The sequence below is a fragment of the Meleagris gallopavo genome, chromosome 24, assembly GCF_905368555.1.
Source record: "Meleagris gallopavo chromosome 24, MGAL_WU_HG_1.1, whole genome shotgun sequence".
Taxonomy (NCBI): Eukaryota; Metazoa; Chordata; class Aves; order Galliformes; family Phasianidae; genus Meleagris; species Meleagris gallopavo.
Window position 1 is genome coordinate 2,482,103 of NC_139427.1, and position 27,380 is coordinate 2,509,482.

General features: G+C 42.1%; 1 protein-coding gene across 5 annotated transcripts in view; it reads right to left on the bottom strand.

Annotated features, from left to right (window-relative positions):
- NSD3 (nuclear receptor binding SET domain protein 3) overlaps nucleotides 1–27,380 on the bottom strand; it is a 34,431-nt gene that overhangs the window by 5,464 nt on the left and 1,587 nt on the right. Inside the window, exons 2-24 of one of the 5 annotated variants that reach the window (XM_085242936.1) lie at nucleotides 25,380–25,447; nucleotides 21,442–22,166; nucleotides 20,834–20,902; nucleotides 20,313–20,472; nucleotides 19,715–19,869; nucleotides 18,540–19,043; nucleotides 17,609–17,741; nucleotides 14,075–14,175; nucleotides 11,611–11,656; nucleotides 10,954–11,084; nucleotides 10,323–10,451; nucleotides 9,815–9,941; nucleotides 9,234–9,431; nucleotides 8,505–8,675; nucleotides 6,347–6,496; nucleotides 3,936–4,092; nucleotides 3,163–3,365; nucleotides 2,596–2,708; nucleotides 1,880–2,149; nucleotides 1,291–1,407; nucleotides 922–1,063; nucleotides 619–725; nucleotides 139–343 (exon numbers count right to left, since the gene is read on the bottom strand). In XM_085242936.1, coding sequence (XP_085099062.1) covers nucleotides 139–343; nucleotides 619–725; nucleotides 922–1,063; nucleotides 1,291–1,407; nucleotides 1,880–2,149; nucleotides 2,596–2,708; nucleotides 3,163–3,365; nucleotides 3,936–4,092; nucleotides 6,347–6,496; nucleotides 8,505–8,675; nucleotides 9,234–9,431; nucleotides 9,815–9,941; nucleotides 10,323–10,451; nucleotides 10,954–11,084; nucleotides 11,611–11,656; nucleotides 14,075–14,175; nucleotides 17,609–17,741; nucleotides 18,540–19,043; nucleotides 19,715–19,869; nucleotides 20,313–20,472; nucleotides 20,834–20,902; nucleotides 21,442–22,122 — 4,069 coding nt within the window. In that variant the 5' untranslated portion in view covers nucleotides 22,123–22,166; nucleotides 25,380–25,447. Of the gene's footprint in view, nucleotides 1–138; nucleotides 344–618; nucleotides 726–921; nucleotides 1,064–1,290; nucleotides 1,408–1,879; nucleotides 2,150–2,595; nucleotides 2,709–3,162; nucleotides 3,366–3,935; nucleotides 4,093–6,346; nucleotides 6,497–8,504; nucleotides 8,676–9,233; nucleotides 9,432–9,814; nucleotides 9,942–10,322; nucleotides 10,452–10,953; nucleotides 11,085–11,610; nucleotides 11,657–14,074; nucleotides 14,176–17,608; nucleotides 17,742–18,539; nucleotides 19,044–19,714; nucleotides 19,870–20,312; nucleotides 20,473–20,833; nucleotides 20,903–21,441; nucleotides 22,167–23,195; nucleotides 24,436–25,379; nucleotides 25,448–27,106; nucleotides 27,343–27,380 lie in introns of those variants that run through there. The other 4 variants (XM_085242935.1, XM_003212459.5, XM_085242934.1 and 1 more) reach the window with 4 other exon arrangements.

Genomic DNA, 27,380 nt, shown 5'->3' on the forward strand with positions numbered 1-27,380 from the left:
GGACACTGCTACCTGATAGATTTCTAAAGCCACACAGCACTGCAAAAACAGCTGTGCTTCATGTAAACAGATGCCACAATTCAGCTCCAGCACTGTCTCACTGCAGAAAGGAAAAGCAAGTGACAGGAATGCTCTTACCAAAAGGTGGTTGAGTCAGGTTAAGGCATAGGAGGTGGTAAGCTTTGGGACAGTCCTTTTTATCACACATGACAAGTTCTCCCCCATCTCCACACTGGAAACAGTTGTCTTCGTGCATCTGCTTCTGTTCCGTTTTTATTTTCCGCTTCTTCTGCTTTAATTTTGCATTCTTCACCTTCTCTTCATTTGCTGTTGCAAATGCTGTCTAGCAATTACCAAGATAACAGCAGTCACTTTATAAACCCCTCGCATGAAAATTAATTTAATCACCTTTGGCTGTTATTGGTGGGAATTACGCTCACGTTAAATTTGCTCAAAAAAGCTTTTAAGCTACGGAAGTCAGGAATGCACATCCACATGAATTTGAGGTAACCAGTTAGTAAATTAACTTTAACTCGGAAATGGCAGTACTACAGTTCATAACTAAAATCTCTGGAGACTTTCAAGGGAGGAAAACAGATCCAATTTCCACCCACATACCTTTGGACGCACTCCTAGGAAACCACTGCAGTTTTCTGCTCCGCAGTGACACTCAGTCCTACCATTCCCAAGGCAATCCAAATTATAATTAAATGTTAACTCCATTCCTAAAATGTAAAGAAGAACAATTTGTCTGACACTGAGGAAGACAGGTTTGCAACAGTAACATTTTACCTCAACAAGTGACCAAGTTCTGATAAACGTCACTTGGATTAAGCAGTTTCCACAAAGAAAACTGGGTGAAAGTTAGAAGCTTTGGATTTTAACAGCAGTGCATACACAAAACAGAGCTATCCCTCTTACCTGCAGGAATGTCACAAAGAGCAAACAGCCCAACTCTGATGTCACCATTCACTGTCCATTTCTGTGTTTCACAGTTTGGATTACAACTATGGTTCATAAAGCGAGAATAATTCCCCTTTGGACCAGCATCTATTATCCGATCCTTCAAATGAAAAGGCAGAGAAATAGCACAGATTATGTTTAGTACTTACAGCAAAAAAAGTTTCCTGCTGACAAGTAACTACATGCTAAGAAGGGAAAAAAAATATTCTAGCTCAAATTAGTAAGAACAGGGAAGTTTTCCAAAGCCAGTCCTACAGAAAAGGGCTCATGAAATTAAAATAGTTTCAGCCATAAACAGCTTTTATTGAATGAAATCATAGTATTCACCTTTGTAACTGTTAACATATAAAAATTGGTTACACTGTTTTCATGGGCACGTTTAATTCGCAGTCTGCACTCTTCTTCATCAATTAGCTCCCCAACGTATTCATTCACAAATTCACCCTGAAAAGGCAAAGAAACCAAAAATAAAACCACGTGTAAGGTGACTTATTGTGCCAAATCCCTACGGCTTCATCATCTTCATTGGTGTTATTTACAGAAAGAAATCATTATTCGGACTACTTCTCCAGACTGAGCTCTCCCTTTTGCCCAGCAGTCACTGAGAAAACAGATTTTTTCCTCCTAGAAACACGAGACAGTGACCTCATCCCCTCCACCCATGGAATCTGAATTCAGTCACCTGCAACTCACTTTTGTTCTGGGAGTAAATATCAAGTTTATGACAACTCTGTCAAAACAGCTGAACAGATTTCACCATTAGTGCTGCACCCACACAAGTTACAAGTGTCTTTTAAACACTTGAAATATTTCACTTGGGAGCAGTGAAACTTCTGTGTGTGTTTCCTTAAGTTGCAGCGCTCTCACTTAAGACCACACCGATGGCTACCTCAGCTTTTGTTCACTTGAATTCTACCTTTTTAATGTTCCTTTTTGTCCTGAGACCCCATCCACGTCGATCGGTTTTGATGATTTCAGCATCAGGGTAGAGCCTTTTGGTGAAGCACTGGTTCTGACACCTCTCTCCTGCTGGGCACACCTGGGGGTGGCACTCATACTGCAGCATCCTGTTCAGACATTCTGACTCCAGACCACACGGGTTCTCATCAGATGGCTTGCAGTTACAGCGGGGGATTTCTGACAGGTCAGCCACCTGAATCTGAACCTTCCCTATTACCTTGTTGGACTGCAGAACAGAGGACAAGAAGAATAAAAGCTGAGGACAACGCACAAAGATTCTGAACAACTTTTTCCAAGTACAGGATTTCTGTGCAGTAAAATTAAAAACTTCATATGAAAAATACAAAGCCTGACATGTCCAAAACTGCTGGCAAGAATCAGACTCCACAGCTCTTAAGTAGGCTGAGTGGTCAAAAACAGCCAGCAGGTAACTAAGAGGGATGAGAGCAGCTTGCAAGCAGCAAAGCTCTACCTTAAGTAGAGCTGATCTTCACCTGTTAACTTGGACTGATACTCTGCTAAAAGAATGTTTTTTGGTGCCATAAGAGAACAAAAGATTCCTGAACTGAACAGCAGAATGATTCTCGTGCATCTCCTTAAGCTGAAATTGTTGCAAGCGTGCAATTAGCTTACTCATAAACAGAAAAAAGAAAAAGAAAGAAGCCAACTCACTTTAATGTGTTTATATGGTGGAGGTTTCCTTGAATTTCTTTCAATTTCTAATGCTTCTTTGCTTTCTCTTTGTGCTTTCAGCTCCTGGAAACGCTTTGCTGCTTCTTCAAGTGCTGTTCAAGGGAGGGAGTTCAAAATAGGGAGCAATTAACACCAGCTGCTGTTAATCAAATACAAACTTTTTCTTTAAGCTAAGAACAGAAATACATATACAAAAAAAATCCAGAAAGTTAAAATGAGTTATTGCAGTACATCATGAATCTATCTTTATCAGATACTTTTCAGCAGAAACTGAGATATTGAACAATGATCCCATGCAGCTGAGCCCAAGCACCACCTTCACATTTTCCAGACTGTGAAAGAAGTGAACCTGCCCACAGCAATACACAATGAGCAGGCACTTAAATGCTTTTTATCTGCAGTTAAGGGATCTACACAATGTTTGCAGCTTTATGTGTGAACACAGAACACCAGTCACATAATACTCCCATGCAGGTTAAGTGGTGATGGAGACACAAACACGTGGAATTTTTGTCATAAACCACTATAAACTTTGTTTGATTTTACCTTTCTTGAAGGTCTTGTTAATACTAGTTTGCCCCTCAGCAAAGCTTTTATCTCCTTCAACATAAGGGAAAACTCTGCCCTGGTGTACCCAATAGTAGTCATGTGAACCAAAGAAAAATACTGGGAAGTCCCCGATATCATGTTTGAGGCCCTGTATGTTGAGAGGCACAGACCTGGGATTGCAGATCTCTGCTGGCCACCACCTGGAAGCACAAAGAAAGGATGCACGTAAGTTCTGGGAACCACAGCCTAAGCCTCCAAGCTTGCTTTGCTCATTGGAGAAATAAAAGCCACTTCTTTCCCAAAGAAATGATCTCCCTTACAGAACCAAGGCTCCTTTTGGCAACATTGCCAAGTGCCACACAAAACAGCAGAAGCCCTTTGTTATTCAAGTTCTTGCTCCACATTTTGGAGAAGTCTTGTGAGAAGATGACCTAAGAATGGATTTTTAAGACCACCTACAAATGCTTTTATTCTTGCAGGTGACAGAGTAAACACAAGCTAAGACATCATGGCTCTGTAAGGCAGTCCCTGGTTTTCCATACTGCTATTGCATTTTACAGAGCCAATGCAAGTGAAGTAAGTATCCTTCAGTGCCTGGAAAAGCAGGAGAACTCAATTTGAAGAGAAACACTGACGCCTGAAATGAAATAAATCAATCGTTATATTTCAAGTTCTTGCTTTCCAAGACTGAGCTACTTTGAGTCACCCTCCTGTAATTGCACAGGACATTAAAACAAAACAACAAGAAAAGAACAAAATGGGAAACATGCCTGTAATTTCCAAGCTTGACCCAAACAATCTGCTTGTAACGAAGCTTCTTGCCAGCTTTACAGTCATTGCAATTCCAACATCCTTCAGGCATGTCTATGTTGAGACACTCAGGGTGAAAGGAAGCTGGGCAGGACTCACAGCACAACAGTTTTCCACCTTTAAACAAAGAAACCCTGTCTGGTTTATAGAAGTAAGGATTTGCCTCCTCTTGTGCACAGCAATTGATATCAATTTTTAGTCATATATTCTCAACCTTTGCTTGCCTCACAGCGAAAATATGCCAAAAGAAAGGGATCAAGTCAAACTTACAATGCTGGATTTAAAAAAAAAAAAAGCTGCAGTGCACTTCTCCAGTGTGCAAATCGTGGCTCTTAATTGCATCAGCCATAAGCTACAAAGCAAATGCTTTTTCAAGGTGAGCAAAGTTGGCAACAGAAGCAACACTCGAAGGAAGCACTGCAGATGGAAGCAGAGCCATTAACTTTAATGTCTTTGGTGATGGTCAAAGCTTTAACGGTGACAAAAAACCGAATTCTAAGAAATACTTTCTCATTCAACATTGTTATGACTGAATCCCTTAGCAATCAGTTAGTGTGCATTACAAAAACCCAATCCCACAGCCTATAGGTCGATCAATGCTTTTCTGTAGTAGTGGCATCACAGAAAGGAGTTCTCATTACCAATCTATTTCAGAAAACAATTAAGTGTTTTGAGTAACGTGAATTCAATTACATAATGCAGTGGCACCACAGATGTTGTCCTTATCCCAAAAGTTCCTTCTGGGTGCAAAGGAACTCTCAGTGCAGCGTGGTTAACCTGCACAAGTTTCCATTTCTTTGGACAAATGTGTGGGCAGATGCATTACACATGGAGAGCCACAGCACATCTCTAAGCCATCCTCAGCAACCAGAGCAGCTCACGCAATGAGTCTCAGTAAAACACACATATATATTTATATAAAATACTACAATATATACATATGTATATATACATGTGTATATATATGCATTTAAAGAGCAGAAAGAAAATCATCAAACGTTTGTGTCCCAGGGACCAGAAATCTGGGAGATACTGAAGATCTTTTTGAAGGAATTTTCAATCACAGTATGGAAAAAGAAGTTCCAGAACACGTACCAGAAAATCTTGTCCACCTATAGACTTTCCAATTTGTCGTTACGTTAATTGATTGTTGAATGTTGCAATAAGCATTCCTTAAACAAATAAATCACACAACCAATACTGTATTTCCTCTGCTACGGACAGCAAATTCCAACTACGTGGGTTTTCCAGAGTTTCCCCCAAAGTCAAACTTCACCTTCAAGTAATTTTAGCAAATGTTATCTCAGAGGAAATACAGCCCCAGTGTAAATCATTATCCAACACGGTAAAATGCCAGGAGATGCAAAAATCAAGCAAAAAAAAAAAAATCAAACAAATCTTTCAATGCTAAGCAAGAAAAAAAATTGCTCTCAGGATGCATTAGTAAGGTATTGCTCAAGCTAAGCAGAGGGCTCAAAATAATTTTTGTTTTCAGGACTTACAGAAACTACTGAAAGCCATCAGTCTAGCAACACTGATAATAACCTAACTTTAGAATGGTTAATTGGGCACCATTTCTGTGGGGAATAAAATATAACATCTGAGTATTTTACAGAGACAACGTGTATCTCCCCATAAGGTATCCTGAGACACTCCAGCACCTCCCACGCCAGCATGAAATGAGCTCTCTCTCCTGGCAATAAACCCTGCAGTTTTCTCCACAGGACAAAACCCCTCTGCTGGAGGTGCAGCCCCTCCTGCCACTCCTGCCCAGCACAGCAGCAGTGCCAGGAGCAGCAGCAGGAGAGGAACAGCCCAAGGACTGCAACACACACAAACACAGCACGACCTCAGCGCCTTCCCCTCTGCATCTCCTCTGGAATGGCAACAACCCCCAGCAATGCTCCACCTGAAAAATCCTCCATTCCCTTGGGCTTGGCTTAGCCTACCTACAAGATCTGAAAGAGACTTCCCCTCTTCTTCTGTATATAAAACCAATTTAAGAAGTTGTTGTTCTGCACGCCATCGAGGTAAGCACTGAACTGCAATGGTACCAAGCTCTGTTTGCCTCTTCTTCCTATAGCTGTGTGAACAGCTTCCTGACAGTGGAGTAATCTAGGCCAGATACAAAACGATTTAGCCTCTTCCAAAGAGAATTTAGAGACAGCAATTATTTTAAGCCCTTTTGTAATAATAATAATAAAAAAAATTGCCAACGACATGAACACACGCTCACAATAATCAATGAGTGAAATTTACTGAAAAGCAGTAAGTGATGCTTGACAAGCAGACATATCTTGTTTGATTTAAAGATAGAGAAATAATAGAAAAAGCAAAAGTAAATTAAAGAGAAAGAAACTATTTTGGTTACCTTTCTCACATTTCTTTTTGGAAGCTGACGAAGGAGGAGGAATCATAGGTAATTTCATCAACTCAGCACGATTTGATTCATTCAGTAGGTAGTGGGATTTATAGGCATATGAACTGAACAGGGGGTCTGAATGATCCTGCACTACCAGCCCTATACGAAACAAACAGAAAGAGATGAGTTGCAATGAAACTACCCATGATTCCGTAAAGGAGAAAATAAAATAAAGCAAATGAACACCTATAATGCACATACGTGTGAATGAAAAAAAGAGAAAATGAAGAAAAAGAAAAGTCTGACAAAGCTTCTTCACTAAGAAAGAGGTTATATGTCAGAGAGACTAAATTCAGTTGTAACTGGAAAAACCTACGGTGAATAAGCTTCTCCTAACTGGAACTTCAACAGTGCTTTTACATCTGTGCATCTCCAGGAAAGCACAAGAAAAGCAACCCTGTGTCATCCTGTGCAAACCACCCTCCCAAATGAGCAAAAGCAAGCTGATGTGAAGAGCTGGGTGATGGCAGCCACTGCTTCTAAGGCAATACCAGCAGCTGGGGCTACAGACTGGAAGAACACAAACCCTCCACATGGCCCCGTAGCTGCAGAATTCACCATCCCACATCCTAGAAAGCCAAGATCTTAGCTATGGAAGCATTTTGCCTTTAGAATTGGTTTAGAATTAAAAAAAGTAACAGGAGGGCTCAGTGACCCTGCAAGCAGCAGAGGAGAAAGAATGGATGAAAATTCTGCCCTACACCCACTGTGTTTAGGTAAGAATTGCACTAACAGCCTCCCCACAGCTGCCAAATCAGACATTTTGGAGCAGTCGAGCACCCTGCTCTGCTAAATGCCTTGATTTCAAATGATGCCTGCATGCTTTTTTTCTGTCTTCCTCCACTAAGAAGAGTTTACCCACACTGCTCCAAGTCAGGCAGCGTAGGTCAGAAAGCCAGAGGTACAGGTCAGAAGCATTCAACCAATAATTCCGGGAAGTGTCACAGCTGAGATCCAAAGAAGCGTGGAGGATGAGCCACCAAGATAACCACCAACTCCTTCCCCTGAGAGAGGGGCACAGAGCTGAGTGCCGAAAAGAAGTTTTGGAATTGCGGTACCTAAAAAAGTGGTGAGATCAGAATGGTGTCTGCCTGCCTGCAAAACACAGCCTCAGAACAACTCCTCAAGCAAGGATGACCTACATGCAGTTACATGAACTATGAAGTGCTTTAATGAAGGATATTTCAGGAAGGTGAATAAGAAGACTTGAATGTTTTCTTTAAGTACCTCATGATGAATAAGTTTTAATGATGCATTTTCCCACCTCGCTCATGTTTTGCATCTAAACACAGAGTATCTCCTCCTAACATCAACTAAAATTAGTGAAATTCTCACACAGATGCCTATTTCTAGCTTGTTCAGCTCCCCATTTCCTTCTGAGCAGTTCTTCTCTCACAGATGCTGTCCTTATGTCCCTATGCTCACCACATACGATTAGACAGAACTCAACCCAACCCACCCAGTGAGTTTGCTCTTGTAGCCTCAGCCTTTCACCAGAGAAAACAATGTTTCTGCATTGCTTGAGTAACTGGTGTTGCTGTAAGTTAGCAGCTTGCTGTTTGGAACGACACAAGTGACAGGAGAGCCAGAAACTTAAAAAAATGGAAAGAAAAAAAAAGGAAAAAAAAAATATGGACACATGGAAAATCCTAGCATGGAGCTTGTTTACATGGTATTGAAAATGCTTTCTTTTCAAAGTTCTCAAACATGATGGTACTTTGAATTTAAAATGATTTTTTTTTTCTAGCTCATGAGTAAATCCTCACCCCCAGTCTTAAACACTTGCTTATATTTGTGAGTGGTGAAAGAATCCCCCTTCTGCTTAACAGACAGTGAATAATAAGTGTTCATTCTCAGCTTGCAGTGACTAGAACTGGGGGCTCAGCATCTATTTTCTTCTGGCAACAGAAGCACGCCTTCTGAGTGAGGGACCAAAATAGCATTTGAAGCTTAACATGAACAGCTGACTACACCAAAAATCACAGAAAGCATTAAAACCCCTCACAGCCCTAAGAGATGTTTCCTTCACATCATTTTTATCATTCAACTGCACAAATGACGACAGAAGAACTATAAAACAGAGGGAGGAAAAAACAGTTGTGCTCACCTCTTGCACAAACGAAACAAAAGCCTACATTTACAGCTGATGAGGAGTGATTCCTTTTGGAATGGTTACTACAGATGAGAATGTGGGATGACACAAATAAGCTTCCTGCAGCAATACAGCCATCTCCTGAGTGATAGGCAATGGGACATCTGAAACATCTCACCATGCGACCTGTTTAATATAAATGCAAAAAAAAATGCACCATGTCACCCTGGAGTCGAGATACGGTACAAGATAGCACAGACAGACGCAGGACTGACTTTTATTCCACGTGGAGAGCTAGATTACAGACATTTACATCTTGGAAAAAGTTTCACAAAAGTTAGCTTTCACTTCAGAACCCTGTTGGGAAAAAAACACATGGTTGAAACATTCTAGAGTTCGCTTTTTTGCTTAATTATTTTAGTTGATTTCTACAAGGATTCTTTGTTCCCTGAATTGTTCTAGCAGCCACTCCCAACCGTCTTCAGAAAAAAATGAACTCCTCAGCCTCGTGCCACTAACCCTCAGCTTACATTAAACTCAGCAACAGAAGACAAGGTCAGCACTGCAGATCCAGGTGCGCTCAGACCAATGGTCTCAGGCTGCTAGCTGCTTTCCCACCCACAAAGATTCAAAGACCTCATTAAGAACGAAGCCCTTCTTCCTCGCTGCGTTACTGGGAGTCAGACTGATTGCGGTGACGCATCTGACGTTTCTCCTGCCGGTCAGAGTCAGCTCTGCTCTCACCTTTGCTTGCTTTATGGATGTCCTTATCCACGGAGCAGGCAGAGCAGCAATGCTGAGGGCACCGAAATCCTCGTGATTCAAACAGAGCTGTGGCAAACTTGCGCACGCACGCCTCGTGGTAGAATTTACCGCACGCGCTGACAGAGCAGCGCTTCACATCTTTGCCAGGAAGCTTGCAAGAAAAGCACGTGTGTTCTCCTTGTAAAAGAAGGAATAAAAAAGCCCAAATGTAAGCGTCAGTACTTCAGGATACAGATGCTGTTAAAAAAAACAACGTCCTGAAACGAACAGAACTTCGCTGCTCTGATCAATGCAGCTGTTTGTTTGCTGCTATAATTCACAGGCTCTACTGAACTACTATTAACCTGAACTGCTTTATGCTGAGTACTCTTAACAGTTTGTCACCCTTTCTCTCCCATAGCAAGGTACTTGCTATGTGGAAAGTGAAAATCTGGCCTCAGAGGTTGAGAAAAGTAACAGAACAGACCAAACTTTGAAGGTTCTGTAAGTAAACCCTACTTGTTCTGATCAGGACAGAGCAGGAAATGTTGCCCATTTCTCAGCCATGGGAACACACTCACCATTTTTACACTCTGTGCAGAAGAACTTCTCCTCCGGCATCGCCTTCAGGCCCAGACACTCCATATGAAAGGTGCTGCAGCACTCGCCCTCACAGGACACCAGTGACTCACCAGAGCTCTCACAGATCTTAAACAGAGATACAATAAGTCAGGAGAATTGCTTTACATCCCACAGCAGACTTGACAAAATCTATGGGCTGAAGACAATCCCAGAATTTACGGCAGCTTTCTCTTATAACAGTGTGAATCTCTCCAAAATAGAAGAAGTTCTACAGGATCCACTTGGAGTCCTAGTTCTCTCACACTTAAATAAAAAGACGAGTTCCTCCTTAATATTCCTAATCCATAAGCTCTCCTAGGAACTATTTTCAGATCACAGAGTCCTGGAAGCCTTAATATTTTAAGATATGGTTAAAGCAAACTAGTATGATTTGCTAAGTTCATCACCTCAAACTAAAAGGAACAGCCAAAGCATCTTAACAGTTCTTTCTACAGTGCCATCATTTACCTGACAAACGGTGTCTTTTTTATTTGTTCCAGTTCCTCTCCTGGATAAGCTGGAATCCACTGACTGCACATCAGAAGCATCAGCATCGACAGCAGCTGATGGGCTGTCCGAACGCTTTCCAAAACTACCCTACAAAGAGGGAAAGTCCAAGGCACTCAAACAAGACACTTTCAAAGGACAATCACACTGTGAAAAACAATATTTACATCACCACTGATTAAAAGATTATTCAGCACATCAAGAGGTTCAAACATCTTTGAAAAGTTGTTGGACTTCACTGCAATGACACAAGAAACGCTGCCTTTCTGACACATCTTTCACCTGGACGAGAAAAAAAATTCGTCTATTTCACTCTTTCCAGAAACCTCTTTGTTTCATACTGGCATCCCACAACTCCCAAGGAATCCAACGACTTTTCAGAGAGCAAAAGGAGTCAGTGACCAATTTGTTCTGCCAGATGATGTCAGGTGCAGGTTTAGAAATAAAAGGTAATTTTAAAAAGCTTGTGTTTTACTTTTTAGACAATAAAAGGCAGAACTTGAAGGAAATACAGTTCTCATAATTAGCAACAGGCAGCTGAAGAGACTGAGATATTGATCGGACACATCTGTGAGAAACAATATGCCTTTACCTGTAAATCATTGAGTCCTCTTGAATCAGAGTCAGAAGCATCTCTGTAAGCTGAGCTCGTCAGTTCCACATCAGTTGAGGCTCGACTCCTCTTCTTTAAAGGTTTACAAGAATCTGAAATCTCGCTGGCACCTTAACACAACATGCTAAAATTAGTCTTAGTGTTTGTTTCTTCGTTTTCTTTTCTCAGCAAAGGAAAATGAAAATGAGACAACCTGAAAATGGACTCTATTTGCTATTTTTAATTCTCAGCTTGCAACTTTGATACTAGTTTAATCCTCTGTAAAGACCTAATTAACTGGACATCACTTTAGGAAGTCCTCGTAACAATCTTCTGGATATGCTGACATAGCAGAGGAAGCTATAAGTTGTGTGTAACAGAGGATAAGCCCTTAGGAGATTATCTCTTCATCATTCATCTTTAAAATAGGGCTAAGCAAAAGCATCATCTCATAATCATACTAAGTGCTTACAGCACATGAACAACATAACTACCTTCCAACCAGCAATGCAAAGCCAAACAAACCAATCGACCAAACCAAGCCACGTTCATCACTAGAAAGCTTCAAGACCTCTGGAGCTCACACAGGATGAAAAGCACTGCCAAAATGTGATGAAGAGCCAGGAATTTTCAGTGAAGTTTAAGTGTGTGACTCACCTTTCTGCAGGCCTGTCTTCACTGCTGCCAGTGGAACCATTTCAACCTGTTTGAATAGGAAAATCCATAGTTAAAAACAAAGGAATTTTTTCCCCTAGTATTAAAAAGAAAACATTAAAGTTTAAGCAGTTAGCATCTCTGAACTCATGTGCAGTCTGCCATCCCCTCCTCAGTGCAAGCCTTCTTGTCCTGTTGGATTTAATCCTAGCTGCCTACGCTGAGTACCAGGAGACAAGGCAGCCACGTGTTTGCTAGCAAGGTCCTTTCCAGTCGCTCCCTTTCTGCATGAAGACGACAGAAAACTTCAGCCGTGTCCAGCAGGCAGGAGCGGGGTTCAGTGTGGCAGCCAACCCTGATTGCTCTGTACAACCCCACACCTGTGTAAGCACAAGTTTACCTTAACAGGCATGACACTCAGGTTAGCGAGACACTTAAGGTATCGCCACTTAAGGCACATCCACCAAGCATGCACTCCAGGCTCCTGGGAACACGGACCTTCCCTGTATAGAGTGCTGCAAGGCCACAGGGATGGGGGTATGGACTTGGCACAGAGCATTGCAGAGCTCTATACAGCTGGAAACTCAATGTCAGTACACACCTAAGCAGACCAAGTTTACAGTCTTGCAAAAGTACTTCAGGCTCTTGATCCTCTATCAGTAGGGCACGTTTAGAATCTGCTCTGCCAATGTACATGTAACATGAGAATTTGGTGAAGGGATAATAATTAGAGAGAGGAAAGTCGTTGCCTTAAATCCTGCTTTTAAGGTTAAGGGTTACAAGTTACTGCTTTACAATGTGGTTACATATGCATGTAGAAACACATTTAGTAAATATTTAAGGATTATTCTATAATTTTTTTAAAAAATATTTTATTTTGTTGTACAATAGGTAAAAACATACAATAGAAGGATTTGTATAGGATACATTTCATAATACAAATATAAAATCTAAACAATCACTTTTATTTCTCCACTAGTCACTGTAACAGTAGCATTAACATTTTGTTTTTCCCATTAATTGTACTCGTTCCAGTTATAACTTTATACCAAGTCGTTGCAGACTAATTTGGGAATCAGTTGCAAGAAAACTTGACTTTGGGTAACAAATATTGTTGCATAATTGTAAGGAGTAATTATTATTTCTTTTTTAATATAACTTAATACATTCAAGGTTACGCGCATTACAGTGCATCTGTGTTTAATTTTTAGTCACACACTTTTCCTGAGAAAAGCACTTTAATGTTCATAGTCTTAGTTAGCTAAGTAATATAAACAAGCAAAGCTAACTGGGATCCATGAAATTCATATTGTTGGTTCTTAAACCTTTGTTAAATTAAGAAACACTTATAAATGTGAAATAACATATGAAAACACGGAGGCTGCAACACCCCCAGACAAGAGGCTGAAAGGAACGTTGGGTGCTTCACACCCAACATTTCTGTTGCTTTCAAGTTTCTTTCTGCAGTTTTCCAGAGTTAGAACACTCTTCTGCTGAGCACAGGTGTAAATGCTGTGGCACCAAAAGAAAAACATGAAAAAAAAAAAAGGTCTGGTCTGCCTTCAACCTCTGAATGAATGAAGTGCAAAACAAGGTGTAAAGGGCAAAGAATAAATTAGAATAAAAAGAGCTAAAAACCCCCAAATGTTCCCCCTTCCCATATAAAATCTGTAGCCCAATCACCCCTTTTAAGAAATCCTCACTGGAAAAAACTATCCTATGAAACATTTCACATAGAATTCTCTGGTTTCAAGAGGAAAGCGGAGAGTGAAAAGTGACCACGTAAGGAAAAGAACCAACAACTTTGACAAACTTGTTAAGAAGTATTCCGTTTTTAACATTATGTCCATTCACTGAACTTTCCTATTCATTTTCACGCAGAATTTTGTTTGTTTGTTTGTTTTAAAGCAACAACATTTGTCTGTCTGACATCCAGATTAAAGGAATGCCCTGTACATGTTAGATCTAGTTAAGGGGGGAGAAAGTATATCCCAGAAGAACTGTTCTGCTGACGTCTGCCAACACAGAAGTCTGACTATTAAATCATTCCCAGAGTCCATTTTCAAAAGTGGTCAGATTAATCAGTCTAACTTCATCTGAAAAACAAAACCTCAATACAAACCAGCAGCTAAATCGAGAGCAAAAGGAAGGAACCTGGTGGTAATTCCATCAAAGAGAAGTTACTGAAACAAAATCATTTTGCTCGTAACAGAAATCTCAAAGAAAACATGGCAGGTTCGTTAGGAGTCTTGCATCATTGAGTTCCCATTTTCCATAGCCTGACTGATACTGTGAAGATGCCAGTAGCAGAGTCACAGCAATGGTATTGACAAGGGGATTTCATGAAGGATAGTCCAAAACGAAACCCGATGGGGAAAAAAAATGGAGAAAAATAAAAAGGCACCAATATAAGCCACAACATTTATGAATACAATATATTTTAACTCTCTACATGGAGGAAGCCAACCTGCTCCTTTTTGATCTTCTTCTTTGGCACAACTTCGGTGGATTTCTCAGACTCTGAGCGGGTTCGAATGGATCTTCTCTGTTGCTTCTTTTCTACAGAACCTGAAGAAGGAAAAAAGGTTTCTATTACACTATTCCTCCTACCTCTGTGCCACAGCAACACCTTCAGCACCAAATCAACAGCTGAATTAACGAAGCCAAGACCTTGTCCTCTTCTGAATGTTTTATTTTTCAATTCAGTTCCGAGCTATTTGCCAGCTGGTGCTGTGGTTTGCAGATAGCATGTTCTGATTCCATGGACAGAAAGAAGCATTGGTGACAGTACAAAATAACAAGCTGGCATCCAGGTCAAGGGAATGGATTTTCAAAACACACCTCTCAGTCTTCGCTCTGGTTAATTTTTAACCAAACAGTCCATATTTTGGTATTTATGGAAGGCAGCCACAATCAATTTCTTCAACTAAAACAAGCCAGAAACCGAAGATGCAAAAATCAGGTTCCAAGTTTTCATTCCCACAGATAGCTGTGTGCCCTACAGGGGTGTGAGCCTTCACCCAGGACTCTGGCTACCACAGAACAGTAAAGCAAGAACCCCTCTATTGCATGTGCTATCACTACGAAATCTAAATGCTCAACAGAAAGCACAGAAGCAGCACAATCACCATGCATTACTGCAATTAATGAAAGCAAAAACTAAGCTTTTGAGAACTATTACTACAGAAAAGAAACTCGGATTAATGGCAGTGATTATGATATTTCAAGAGAAAGTATGAATTACTTTTTTTTTTTTAAAAACAGGTGAATTCAGAAGATCCCTCTATGCTACAGTATCTCCAAAAAGGTCATATTGTGAAACAGGTACACAGCATCTGATCCCACGTACAGTTTGTTTGTTTGTTTTTGACACTTGGAGCTCTTTAACAGAGAGCTGAAGTTTGACATTTCACAGCTTTTATGAAGCATTATTCTTGGTTTTCAGTTTGGGTGTTTTACCTACAGAAGCAGCAGTGTAACTTCTGGCTGCAATGAGAGACATCCAGAATAGTTCTGGATCTCAACACTGAAGCCAGAAGTCTTTTGTCACCTCTGCATTAGGCTGAAATTCTTTGAAGCAGCTGAAAGTCAGTTTGGGCAACTGTGACCAGAGATTTGATTTAATCCATCATGCCTTTCCTCCCCGTGCTGCCTCACTGTGAAAACAGAATTAAGATGCAAGCCCTGTATCAGAGAAGAAACTCTCAAGTTATTGCCTTCAGCCAATATTAAACTCACTATCAATCAAAGTAACAGGCACTTTTTTCCTGTCCCTGCTCTCCAAGGATGCAGCACATCACCTCCACAATGCTCCTACCCCATCTGCGTGTCTGCTTTGATCCAGAGTTTCAGGACAGGTTTCAGCCCAGCACTCTACCTCACCCTGACAAGGTTAGGTCAATCCTGTTCCAGCTGTAGGTGGAAACCAGAGGCACTATGAATTCTCACGGTTGTTCTCTTGGTAGCAGCTTTCAGGTTACAAAATTATTCTCCCAGCACTATAGAATTCTGTATATCTAACTGCAGGTTATTATTAAGGATTCCCAAAGTCATTCTGTAAAATATTTAACATAAAGGCACCCTGAAACTCCAGTGACCTTAAATCTGAAAAAAGGACTTTGTAGTTATGTTCCATGAGAGGCGACCAACAACTGTCTGGACTTTGGGAACAGCTTTGAAAGTGACTGCATGCTTTAGTGTGTACAGAAGGAAAGCCCATGCACTGTAGCAGGTGTTATCAGGTGGAGTTTTACATTTCCAAAAAGCTATAGAAGTGAAAAAACGAGAGGCTCAGAATTCTCACCAACCCCTCCATCTGAAGAGCCACTGTGAAGGTGAAGCTTTTAGTTCCAAGGAAAACAAAACAGAGATCACCTCTCTAGCTATAAGGCAACCGAAGTCACAAGTGTTTCAAAAAGCTGAAGCAACTATAGCAACTAAAATTGGAAAAAAGAACCACTGCCAAAACCAGCACAGGAAACCCCGCTCACACTGGGAAATCCCACTCACACCAGAACATCTGGTCTGCTCAGCCTGCACTGTGAAGCCCTACACAGCCCAGAACACAGCAGATACTAAATAAGCTTACCTAAAGGCTAAGGAAGTACAGAAACTGCAGTAAGTATGCAGAGGAAACTGTTCCCACCAATGCTGACCACTGAGGCGTTTGACCTGGAGACTCATTTATATCCAGAAAATACAAACAGTTAAAGCAGAAGTGACACCAAGTAACTTCACAAGATTTTCCCAGCATGTTTTGTGGTTGGGTTCCTTTTTGTGTGTTTTAACTGCAATGAGTCCACCACTTTTTTAGGGTGTTTTTTTGGTCCGTATCACGAGCATTTGCTCATCCTGCTACGACAGCAACTCAGCATGCTCTTCTGCAACCTAAAAATTCACTTCTACACACCTAATGTACAACTGTTTGAGGCTATAACCAAGGCTATCACTACTAGCACACTAGCAAACAAGCAATAGCTAATGGACTGTACAAAAATGATGAAAAACAGAAGACACTACAGGGACTGAAGGAACCTGAAAATCTCTTGGTTTAGAAAGATCTGAACTACATCTTTTCAGGAACTTCCATTTGCTCTCCAGAGGGATACGTGCCTCCTTCTGATGATGCTGAGAGAACACACTGCTGAATGAAATTCCTGCTGGTGGGGAGGAGATAAAACCGTTTGGATAAATTCCCATTAGCTATTCCTCAGAATCAAAACAAAAAAAAAACACCACTGGTTTTCTGTTCCAAATCTAGGAAGCACTCAGTCCGTTTTTCCTCTCATTCTTCTCTACTACTGTACTACAAATTAGGCTGCAAAAAGCTTGTTCCAGGCTCTCCCTTTTCAGTCTCAAGTTTCATTATTCGCTTCAGTGGTTTTCCTCAGACAGTACTTCAAAAATATCATCGTTTTATGATGGGGCCCCTAAAACACCTTCAGAACCAAGCACTGCATCATTCTGCTGCTGGAGTGAGCTGAAGCAGTTAGGGGAAAAAAACAAAACAAAAAACACTGTCCTCTACAAAGGTCATAATGAAATTCATCAGCAAAGTTTGGTAAAGCACCCAGCACATTTCAAAACCATTCCTTGCTAAATTATGTCACCTCCAGATTGTCTTCTTTTGATCTCCACTGTCATATTTTACACGCAGTGCCAAAAGCCATTACAATACTCTAACACATGCCTACTATGCTGTCCTGTCTTCTAAAACAACTTGCCATCTGCTCCCCACAAGGCATCCAGCCTTCTAATAATTTGACTTGGATACTGCAAGCTGCAAGGGCTGAAAGTTCAGAGGCTTAACCAGCTGAAGTGCATCAGAAAGACATCCTGTGCTCCTCAAACACCTGGCCTCATCGTGTACTGTGTTTGGTAGAGCTATAACGTAAATGAAAAGACGTTCAAAATCATTTGTATCTAACAAGAAAATGCCAGTTTTCACATGTGAATTTAAATGCCAGACTGTTAAAATTCAAAGCCCCTGCACTTTGCCTACCTGCTGACCCAGAAGTTGTTTCAGGAGAGGATGCGTTTTGCACATTGCACGTTGCTTTTTCATTCCTCTGACTGGATGAAGAATTAAGCTTCTCTTGTCCTTTGACGCTTATTTCTGCTTTGTTACCAACTCCCTTAGGAAAAAAAAACAAACCAACAACACAATACAAAAAGATTTTGTCAGCCTACTTCAATGCATTATGGCTTCCAGGCATACTAATCTATCTGCAGTCAGAACAGAAACCCTTCAATGCAACACATGTGATCTATACTACTGAACTGCTTCTTTGCAAAGCTTTCCATCCCTCTCCATCTCCCCTTATATACAAGGAAAAAAAAAAATCCAGCGACTTTTCTAAACATTACCTTCTCTATAATGCTTAGGATGAAATAAATACTCTCCAGGTAGAGAGGCAGAAGAAGGAGGCAGAGAAATAGTCCTAAACCTTTTCCTTACACTGACTGCGAGAAGCTGCTGTGCACCTGAAGGAAGCTAGGAGGCAGAACTCATTTTAGAAGTCTGTTATGCAAAATGTAATAATTAGTTCTCAATACTTTAAGTAACACTTTTGTAATTTCATCTGCTTTCCCCAAATAAACTGATTTTTAAGGTTTTCAGAGAATTGCTCTGTTATTTCAACTAGAATTAAACAGCTTCAGTATTTTGAACATCTCATCAGCAAATGTGACCGTCTGCAGGGAGCTCCTTGGCCAGCAGTCAATACAGTCACAGCCAGAGGCTTTGGGATGCATTGAAATTAAAAGCTGAATGCAACAGAAGACTGTTGGAGCATCCTGTCTTATGTCAGATTTCATCTCTCCAACCAAAGAAACGTGCACTGTGAAAGTATGGCAAGTGCTGCTTTAAGCTCCACAACAAGAAAAACTTGGAATAACTTACGAGAAAAGGAGTCACTGCACAAAGTACATACCTTAGTGGAATAAACAAACTGATCGATGAGTTTTCCATCCCCAGCAGCATTTTGAAGAGCAAAAACCTGTTCAATTTTAACAACCGGAGACATGTTACATTTTTGAAGATCCAAGTTGTGCATGGTTATCGAGGCTGGTAAGGATTTTCTAGCTGCAGCTGTTTTCCATGCAATTTTCACAGGTGGTGGCTCCTCCTCTTCCGCACTCGACTGCCTCCGTTGGCTCTGCCTTCGCAGCTCTGCACTGGAAGGTGATCCTGTTATCACATTGCCATGCTCTGCCTGGGTGTTCAACGCTGGCTTTGGACGCCGGTTCTTCTTGGTCTCCGATTTAGAAGCAGCAGTCTTTTTGGCTTTTGACAAAACCTCCTCTGGCTCTTTGTCTATATAAATGAAGGTGTATTGTTCTATCCTTTCTTCCCGAGTCATTTTCAACGCTTTCTCAGCGTGGGCAATACCAATATCCCACTGAGCACGCTCTCTTTGTGGCCTTGGTTTGCGAATCTTAAGGAACAAAGACAAGCTGCTAATTACACTGAAGCATCCTGAGGGTCCCTACATCTCTAAGGCAACAGATATAAGTTTGCTTTCCATTTACGGGATACATTTGAAAGGTAGACAGCGAACCCCGTGCTCGGAATATGAGCAGACAGTGGTTGGATTGAATGACCATCACCACTGAAAGTGCCTGCCCTGATCTATAAACTCAGGAAAGACAAGAGCAGACAGCATTCAAAGTCCAGATTCTGCTATGAGATGAAACCTAGTTTATCTACATTTTAAATCCTCTGTATTTTTCCATACAAATCCTTCTCCTTCCACAACAGTACTCTGATTAGCATAACTACTGACTTAAGTTCTCCGTCTACACAGAAAAGCGGTTAAAAGTGAACACACAGATCCTACTTTTATTTAATATTCTCACAAAGATGTAAAGTCACCTCCTCGCCCAGGCTGACAGCTGTCACAAGGAACAAAGTTGAGCTATCAAACTCCTCAGCGGAAAAGAAGGAGCAGGGTAACATTTTTTAGCTACCTCCACGAGTAACACTTCTGCCAGCAAAATGCAGACAACCCTTTACACAATAAAGCACTGCTGTTTCAGAACTGCCCCCACGAGTTTCACTTTCACAGGCACCGCAGATACCCCTCTCCACAATTAGTGTTCATCATACCTTCTGTTTCTCAGAATGGTTGCTGGCTTGCTTAGCAGCCTCTGCCAATAACTGCTCGTATTGTTTGTGTCCTTTGTACTCCCGAACTCGCTTCTCGTGCACCCACGCCCGTTCTGGCTGGTTGCTAAAAAACTGAACATGGTATTCACGGGCACCTGAAATTGAAAAATGCTAGTAAGCAGTTTTATGAATGCTTCTTTTGGTTTAGTTTACACTTTCCTCCTCCGCACCGCTCAATTGCTGCAGTTGGAAATACCAAGGTTAGTTTGGAAAGTTCAGAAATAAGACAGGCCTAGACTCAGAGTAGTTCAGGATGGGAAGATAAATGCACCCTGCCCACACTGGATGTTCTCAGACTTACCAGATGTCTTCTCATAAACATACTGACTTCAGAAAAGTGCTCACACCTGGTTTGCATAGGCTCCTTTGTGGAGGTAATTTTAAAGGCACTATTTTTATGCATTACAGTAATAGCCCTGTTTAGCACACGCACCAGCAGACTCCATCCCACAAAGGAAATTGAAAGATGAGATTTTCTTTTAGTGCAGAAACAACCAGAGACACCTGATGTATTCTGGCAGTGACCTTTCTCCCTTACCTCTTGTATTGATTTTGGTATGAACATCAAGCTGTGGATCACATGAAACCATGCAAGGCCACCATGGGTATGTTCCCACCTTGGACCAAACCAGATCGCCAACCTGAAACTTGATGTCATGGCTGGCTTGTGTTGGAAGAGAAGGCAAGAACTGCTGCACCTAGAGAGAACAAGACAAGCTTAACAGCTCGGATTTACACACAGCAGTCACTGATAAAACAAGACAACAACAGTGGAAAAAAAAAACAAAACACAAACACCAACAATCCTAAACAAACAAACAAAAAAACCCCACGACAGAAAATCAGAAATAAAGGTCTCCTCTGTAACTTGATAAAGAATGTTGCTTTTAGGAGAAAATAAGACAATAAATATGGCAAAAGAGAGACTCTGACACAACAGCAACTAAAAAGCACTTCAAGGAAATGGTGGCTCATTTATCTGACAAACTAAAGAAGCCATGGTATAATTGGTAGAAAAACAGTGATAAACCAGAAAGTGTTGATGAGTAATGTACTAACCGGGGCTTCCTCCAACACTGCATCTTCTCTTGGCCTTTCAGACAGCATGCTAAGCCTCTCATTTGGTCTCTAGGAAATGGGAACAATGAAAAGGAAAAAAGGAAAATAAACACCAACAGCATAAAGGGCCAGTAAAACCAAAACAAGCACACGAATGAAAACAAACAGGAAAAATACATAGCAAGGAGAAAAGCAACCACAAGCCCAAAAACCAAGTGTGATGATTCCTTATTCCAACTTCAAAGTAGCCCTGCCATCCAGAAAACACCCTTCCCACCCCTGCAGAGAACAAGGTTCTGCTTTAACAAGCAACAGAAAAACATACAGATAGTAAACCCAAATAACCTTCCAGCTTAATAAATGTGCAGCCTCAGAGAAGCAGGGAAGGACTGATGAAGGATATCCACAGAAATGTGACAAGTCCCACTGCGTGTTGGTTATTTGCAGAGACCGCATTACCAACATCATGTTAAAAACACAACACGAAAATCATCAAACTTATATCTAATCACACATAGACCCAGAAGAGAGGAAAAAACACTGCTGAAGAAGCATACTCCACCAACAATACCAGGCATACAGATGGTTGAAGCTATTATCACACTTACATTTTGTTCCTCTGGTTCTAATTTTGGAATTTTGTGCGACTTGCGCTCTTCCGATCGGGAAGAGTCATGCTTGCTACTTTTTTTCCTTTTCTCTTTTCTCCCTTCATGTTTTGCCTTAGCATACTCACTCGCTTGTACTTCATTTAAAAGGTCCCCACAAAGAGAGGACTCAAACAATTCCCTGCCGTTCTGGATAGTTTTGGTTATTTTTAGTTTGATTTCTGGTGAGCCAGTCTTCTTTGGAATCACCGTCTGTGAAACTGAAGGTGGTGGTGGGGGTGGCTGCGGAGGGGAAGGCTTTTCCAGAACTTCGTGTGGCCTCGCATTCGAGTTTTCCACGTGGTAATACTCTGGGGGACTAAAGTTTCTAACTGTACCAAAACCATTGGCAGAACCATTGGGATATTGACTGTACGTCTGGAATTTGGCTTGAGGTTCGTACACGTTGATGGTGGCCGGGTAGCCGTTAGCAATGGGGGGCAGATCCTCCGCCGTGGGTGTTGGGTACTGAAAGCCTTGCTGTAGGGCAGCTTCGTATGGTGTCTGTCCACCATCTTCAGCAATGTCACTGCTGGCATCAAAGGCATCCTCCTGGCGGATGTTGGCTGAGTCAATGAGCTGAGGTGGTTGCTGAATTGTGTTTCCCATGATCCCTTGCATGAAAGAGAAAGAGAAATCCATTGTTCTGCTCCAGCATCCTTAGCTTTCCCTTTTTCTCATAGGGCCTAGAGTCAGGGGGAAAAGGAGTTCAGTCAGTGTAAAAATGATAATTGAGCAAATTAAAATGTTGAGAGAAAGCAAATGTAACGACCAATTCCCCCCTCTCCACTCATGCATTTAAAGAAGACTGGTATTACAGAATGTGAAGGAAAAAAAAAACTATTTACCTATTTACTCATTGTTGCAGAACACTTTTTTTTATTTGACACATCCACTTCTTCCTTTTTTCCCCCCCAGTACACTTCAGGAATCAAGATAAGCACCTCCAAACACTAAGAAGATTATGAGCCCAACAGCTGCAAAGTCAGAAAAACAGTGCTAAAATTCAGACCATCCCCTCAGCCTCCCTAGCGAGGCACCAGGAAGCAATGCTCTGATGTGCTTCCATCCACAAGGATCCCCCAAACAACAGAGAAACAACTTCCTCCCCCTCCATGCTGCCGCAAAGTGGGGCCACAAGCAGCCCGTCAGGCAGCTGGGGACCAGAGCCATGGATCCTCCCTATGCTGGGACCACTGGGAGATGATGTGACAGCCTCAGGACGACCCTCCCCACCCCTTCTCTCAACAAAAAGGCAGAGAAGAGCTTGCCTGGGGACAGTTATTTTCCTAATATCAAACATGTGGGGTTCTAACACTATAAAGGTTTGATTCTGAAAGCTCAGCTACTGGCTCAAAGTGTGGTAATAACCTCAGTGTTCAAGAAGGAGAAACATACAGTGACTCAAACTACAGCTAAGAAATACAAATTTGCAAGGTCAGTTTAGCCCTTCCAAAGTAAATACAGCTTTGTGTTTTTTATCCCATCCCTGTGCAGGCACAAAGGAGGGTTACTATGTCCTTCTGGTCAGGGTTTGAAATGACACTGACACAACCCATTTTGTACTTATTACAATCTGCACGTACTCCCCTACCCCCCACGTTTAATTCTTACCTTACAGCGCATCTCAATACCCTGAAGTTGCAACAGCAAAAGGATTTGATCAGAATTTTGTTACAAATGCTTTGCCAGCTTCGTCCTTGAACGATACTCACGTTTGTGTCCATCCTTGCTGCCCAGTGCTATCAACCACAGGCACACCTGTCCCCACAGTGAAGTGATTTAGGGAAACAACCCAACAGCACAATGCTACGCAGCAATATTTGCTAATTGCAGCAACTTTTAAATCTCGTGGCACTAAAACCATCTTTTTCCCCAGCTGCTCTCTGCTTATCAGCCACAAAAGCCAACAAGAAGTGCTGCTGCTGATGGGAGGGACACACGTGGTGAGCAGCACTGCCTATCAGGGTCAGCCAGCCTCAAACCACCACCACCCATTCTAGGAAGAGGAAGTGGAACTGTTTGTACTATCTACAAATTAATTGCTCCTTTACATCTGCCAAACCGAAAAGCAAACAACAGATTTCTCCCACTAGGAAGAAGTTTCACCCTAGGCTTTTTTCGTTACTAAAATCAGAATCAATTTCTTTCTTTTTAAATACCTCAAAAAACCCAACAACTCGCCTTACAAACCTGCGACTGTGCTTCAGTCACCAGGCACATCCAGTGCTGGATGAACAAAGCAGAAATGCTTTAAGAAAGTTTAGAATGGATCAATTTTCAAGTTTTGTTTTCGTTTTAAAGAAGAACTAATTCACTGTCTGCTATCCAAACACTCCAAAAGTACAATCACCCATCGAGTTTAGAACTAAGGACCAGAATATCAAACAGGACACCATTCAGAATGCTGTGCTTCACTAAAAACACACCGTGCTTTATGTCAGTATAATCATGCTTTATATTTTGCTGCTGCTAAGTCAGACTAAGAATGGAAACTTGAGATGTTTTGGGTTCTGCTGGATGATACATATTATAAAATAGCAGTAACACACTCTGCATCTCTTCCTTGAGAAAGAATCCCACTGCCTTTAGAGGACATTTTCCCTGGTGCAAGTCCTTTGTCCTCACAGTGTCTGATGCCAAAAAATGCTGCTCGTCTCAGCACACAGCACAGCTCCACTAAGCAGCAAATATGCCATGGAGTAAAGAGGGGAAAACAAAGAAGGACCTCTCTGCACAACTAATCCTCACCTGGCCAACATCGCCAGAACCAGAGAACCTCACCAGCCTTCCTGTCCTTAAATCAGCAACGCTGCCCTACCCCTTACCTGTTAAATAAGACTGTTCCCATTACACTGGCAACTCTGCTTTTTCTTGTAAGACCATCCACACTTTCAATGATGGGCTATAAACCAAGCCATGCCGTGCAGCATTTCAGCCACCACCACACCAGAGCTAGGCAGTGATGCAATACCTGATCAACACAGCCAGCAGGAGCCCTTACCCACACACAGCCGAGGAATCCTGCTGCCAGGACAGCTTACTTTGCTCAGAAGGGCTGACATAAGGTACAGCAGCACAACTGCAGTTTGCATTGAGAAGCAGAAGCTCCCTGCTAACATTTCCTTAAAGCCATCTCACCCAAGTGATGGGAAATGAGACTCAGATGCAACACTGACAGAATTCAAAGCCTGCACGACAGTGCCTGGCCCTTATCTCCTGCACACAGAGCCCTCAGGTCAAAGTCTGCCCATGGTGCAGGGAGGAGCTCCCTGTATCATCCTTCACAGGGCATTTAGGGCTGGAACAGGTCCCAGAGCTGTCACCAGCCTCCGCAGGCACAAACTGCAGGGGGTGTGTGCATGGGAAGCTATCAATGCACTTTATCTTGTTACCTAAAAAAAACTTGTGGCTTGCAAACTTCCGAATGCCACTTAAATTGGATTTAGGAGGAGTCAGTAAATACATACACATAAACTTCCTTTTCTTTAAGCACTGCTTTTCTGGAGCTCACCTGCATAAAAACAGACCTTGATTCCAGTCAATGTTTCTCAATGGGGACAATTTCTACACCTGCTTCATTCTGTGCGGGCTGCAGAAGCTCCTCTCAAGCCTTAAAGCCCAAACAGTTCTTCTCCTCCTGCAGAGCTTACAACACCAAGAGCTTCCTCCTCCCCAGTCCTGTTCTGTCACCACCATAACACACCCAGCTTTTCCCACCCTTCTCCCTTTCCACATCTCTGTATCAGCCTGCTCATTTCTGAGGCTGGACCGTCAGAGCAAACCTGCAGCCACTGATAACAACACAACGAAACCTAAACACGTCAGAATCAGAATTTAAACCTCAGAAAGGATTACTAAGTAGAAGTCACTCAAATGCTGCAATGCAAAGAACGTACCACTGTCCACAGAATACCACCAACAGCCTGGGTCTGGCTCTCCTGAGCACTTCTTAACAGAGCACTGCCTAAAAACACAAGAGAAGGCAATTTGCAGTTCTGTGCGTTCAGCTCACAGCAAAGCATTTCAGGCAGTGTACATCTTCCTCAGTGGCACAACTGTTACATTATCAGATGCCCCATGTAAACATTTAGCTTCTAAATACAACCTGCAATAGGAATCGCCCTGATACGATGCTGGAAGTGGGCCAAAAGATAAGAATACAACATAATTATTTCAAGCAATTCAGGTACGAAGTGGATACTTTTTAGTAGTATTGGAAAAGAATTTAGAAACAGAGATACCTTCAACACTGCAATTTAATTTACTAATGAGAGAACAAGAGTTTGCTCCCCAGAACCGTGCAGCCAGCACTCCCCATGTGTCCTTTCCCAGCAAGAAGGAAAACAGGACCTGTCACTGATAAGGGAACTGCAGGCTGTTCACAAATGCAGACTGCACACGGCTCTGCTCGTGTAAGTGCTTTCATGTTGCCTGCAGGAGAGTCAGAATGCAAAGAATCTGAAGAAAAAAGTAAACAAAAGAAAGGTTTCACTGCAAGGTGAATTGGGTCAGCCCAGCACAGCTCCTACAATACATTTCCTTATACCCAACACTGTGTGTTTCGCTGCCCATCCGCTGAGTGCTGCTCAGAAAGCTCTGCTGCACACATTCCAGCAGTCATGGGCTGACACTGGGAGTCCCTCTGAGCTCAGTGTTCCACCAACAAGCACAGCAAGCGAAAGCTGTTTTTGTGATGAGCATTTTGCATTTCCTTAGAAAACAACGTTCTGAGATGCTGCTACCATGCTGGAGAATAGCTGCCATCTGACACGACCAAACCGTTCTGAATGCTGCTCATCACATTTATTTATTACTCAAGGAAGTTTTTCATCCTTCCAAAAAGAGTTCTGCGGGTTTGTATAAAACACAGCAACTTGTGGGCTTGCCCACAAAACACACAGACGTGCATCTACTCACTGTATTATTGCTCAATCAGAAAGAGCTCGAAAACAAGCGAGAAAGGATTGGGTCAGTATGCAGCACACAAAGGAAACTCCCAAGCATCAGAAAATCCCACTGCTACCTATCAGCAACCAAAGCAGCCCCGAAAAGGACCATCTCCAAAGGAAGGGGTTTCAGCCAATCACAGTGGGCCACAAGTTGGACACAGGGACATTTCTCTGTGCCACCAAACCAAGGAGAGGCAGCAGGCACCTGCTGACGAGGCCCCACAGCAATAAGTGGGGGCTGCACGCACTGATAAGAAAAACAGCATGGCACGCAAAAACTTTCAACAGTTTCCATAAATCTTTTCTGAATTAAGGTTACACTCTGCTGACAAGCACCGTGCAGATAACCCTGCCTAAAAGTGGTTCAGGAGTTGTTGAATTTCAGGCATTGTTGAATTTGAAGCATTAAAGACTGGGCGCTACGCAGAGATGTGGAATGTCTGCTCTGAGAACAGAAGCTGTCCTGCTGGCTCACCAACAACCACAAGCAGCACTTTGAGTCAGCCCTATGTGCCACTGCCTCGTCAGCCTGAGCTGGGCTTTCTGTCACAGCCTTGAAAGCAGAAGTTCCAGGCTGCCTGCACAACCAAGCCTGCAACAATCAAGCTCCTCTCTGCACATATATAATCAGAAAGATTCTCAGATCTGCTCGTGTCCTACAGCCCCTTAATTACCTGAGTCACCAGACGCATTCACTCTCATTTTCTGCACTGTTCCATTCCAGTGCGTGCCTGCATCTGCGCTGTGCTGGCACTGCTCCTCTCAAAGCTCCACGCAGCAGCCACCCCAGCACATGCTCACTGCTATGTTTACAAACACAGCTGCTGGGCTGAAACAGACCAGGTCGTTGGGTTTGAGCGATGGAAGATGAATTCTGTCACATTTCCACACTTCCATTCAAAATACTCTCCTGCAGTGTTCAAATGATACGGATTATAGGCAGAAGTA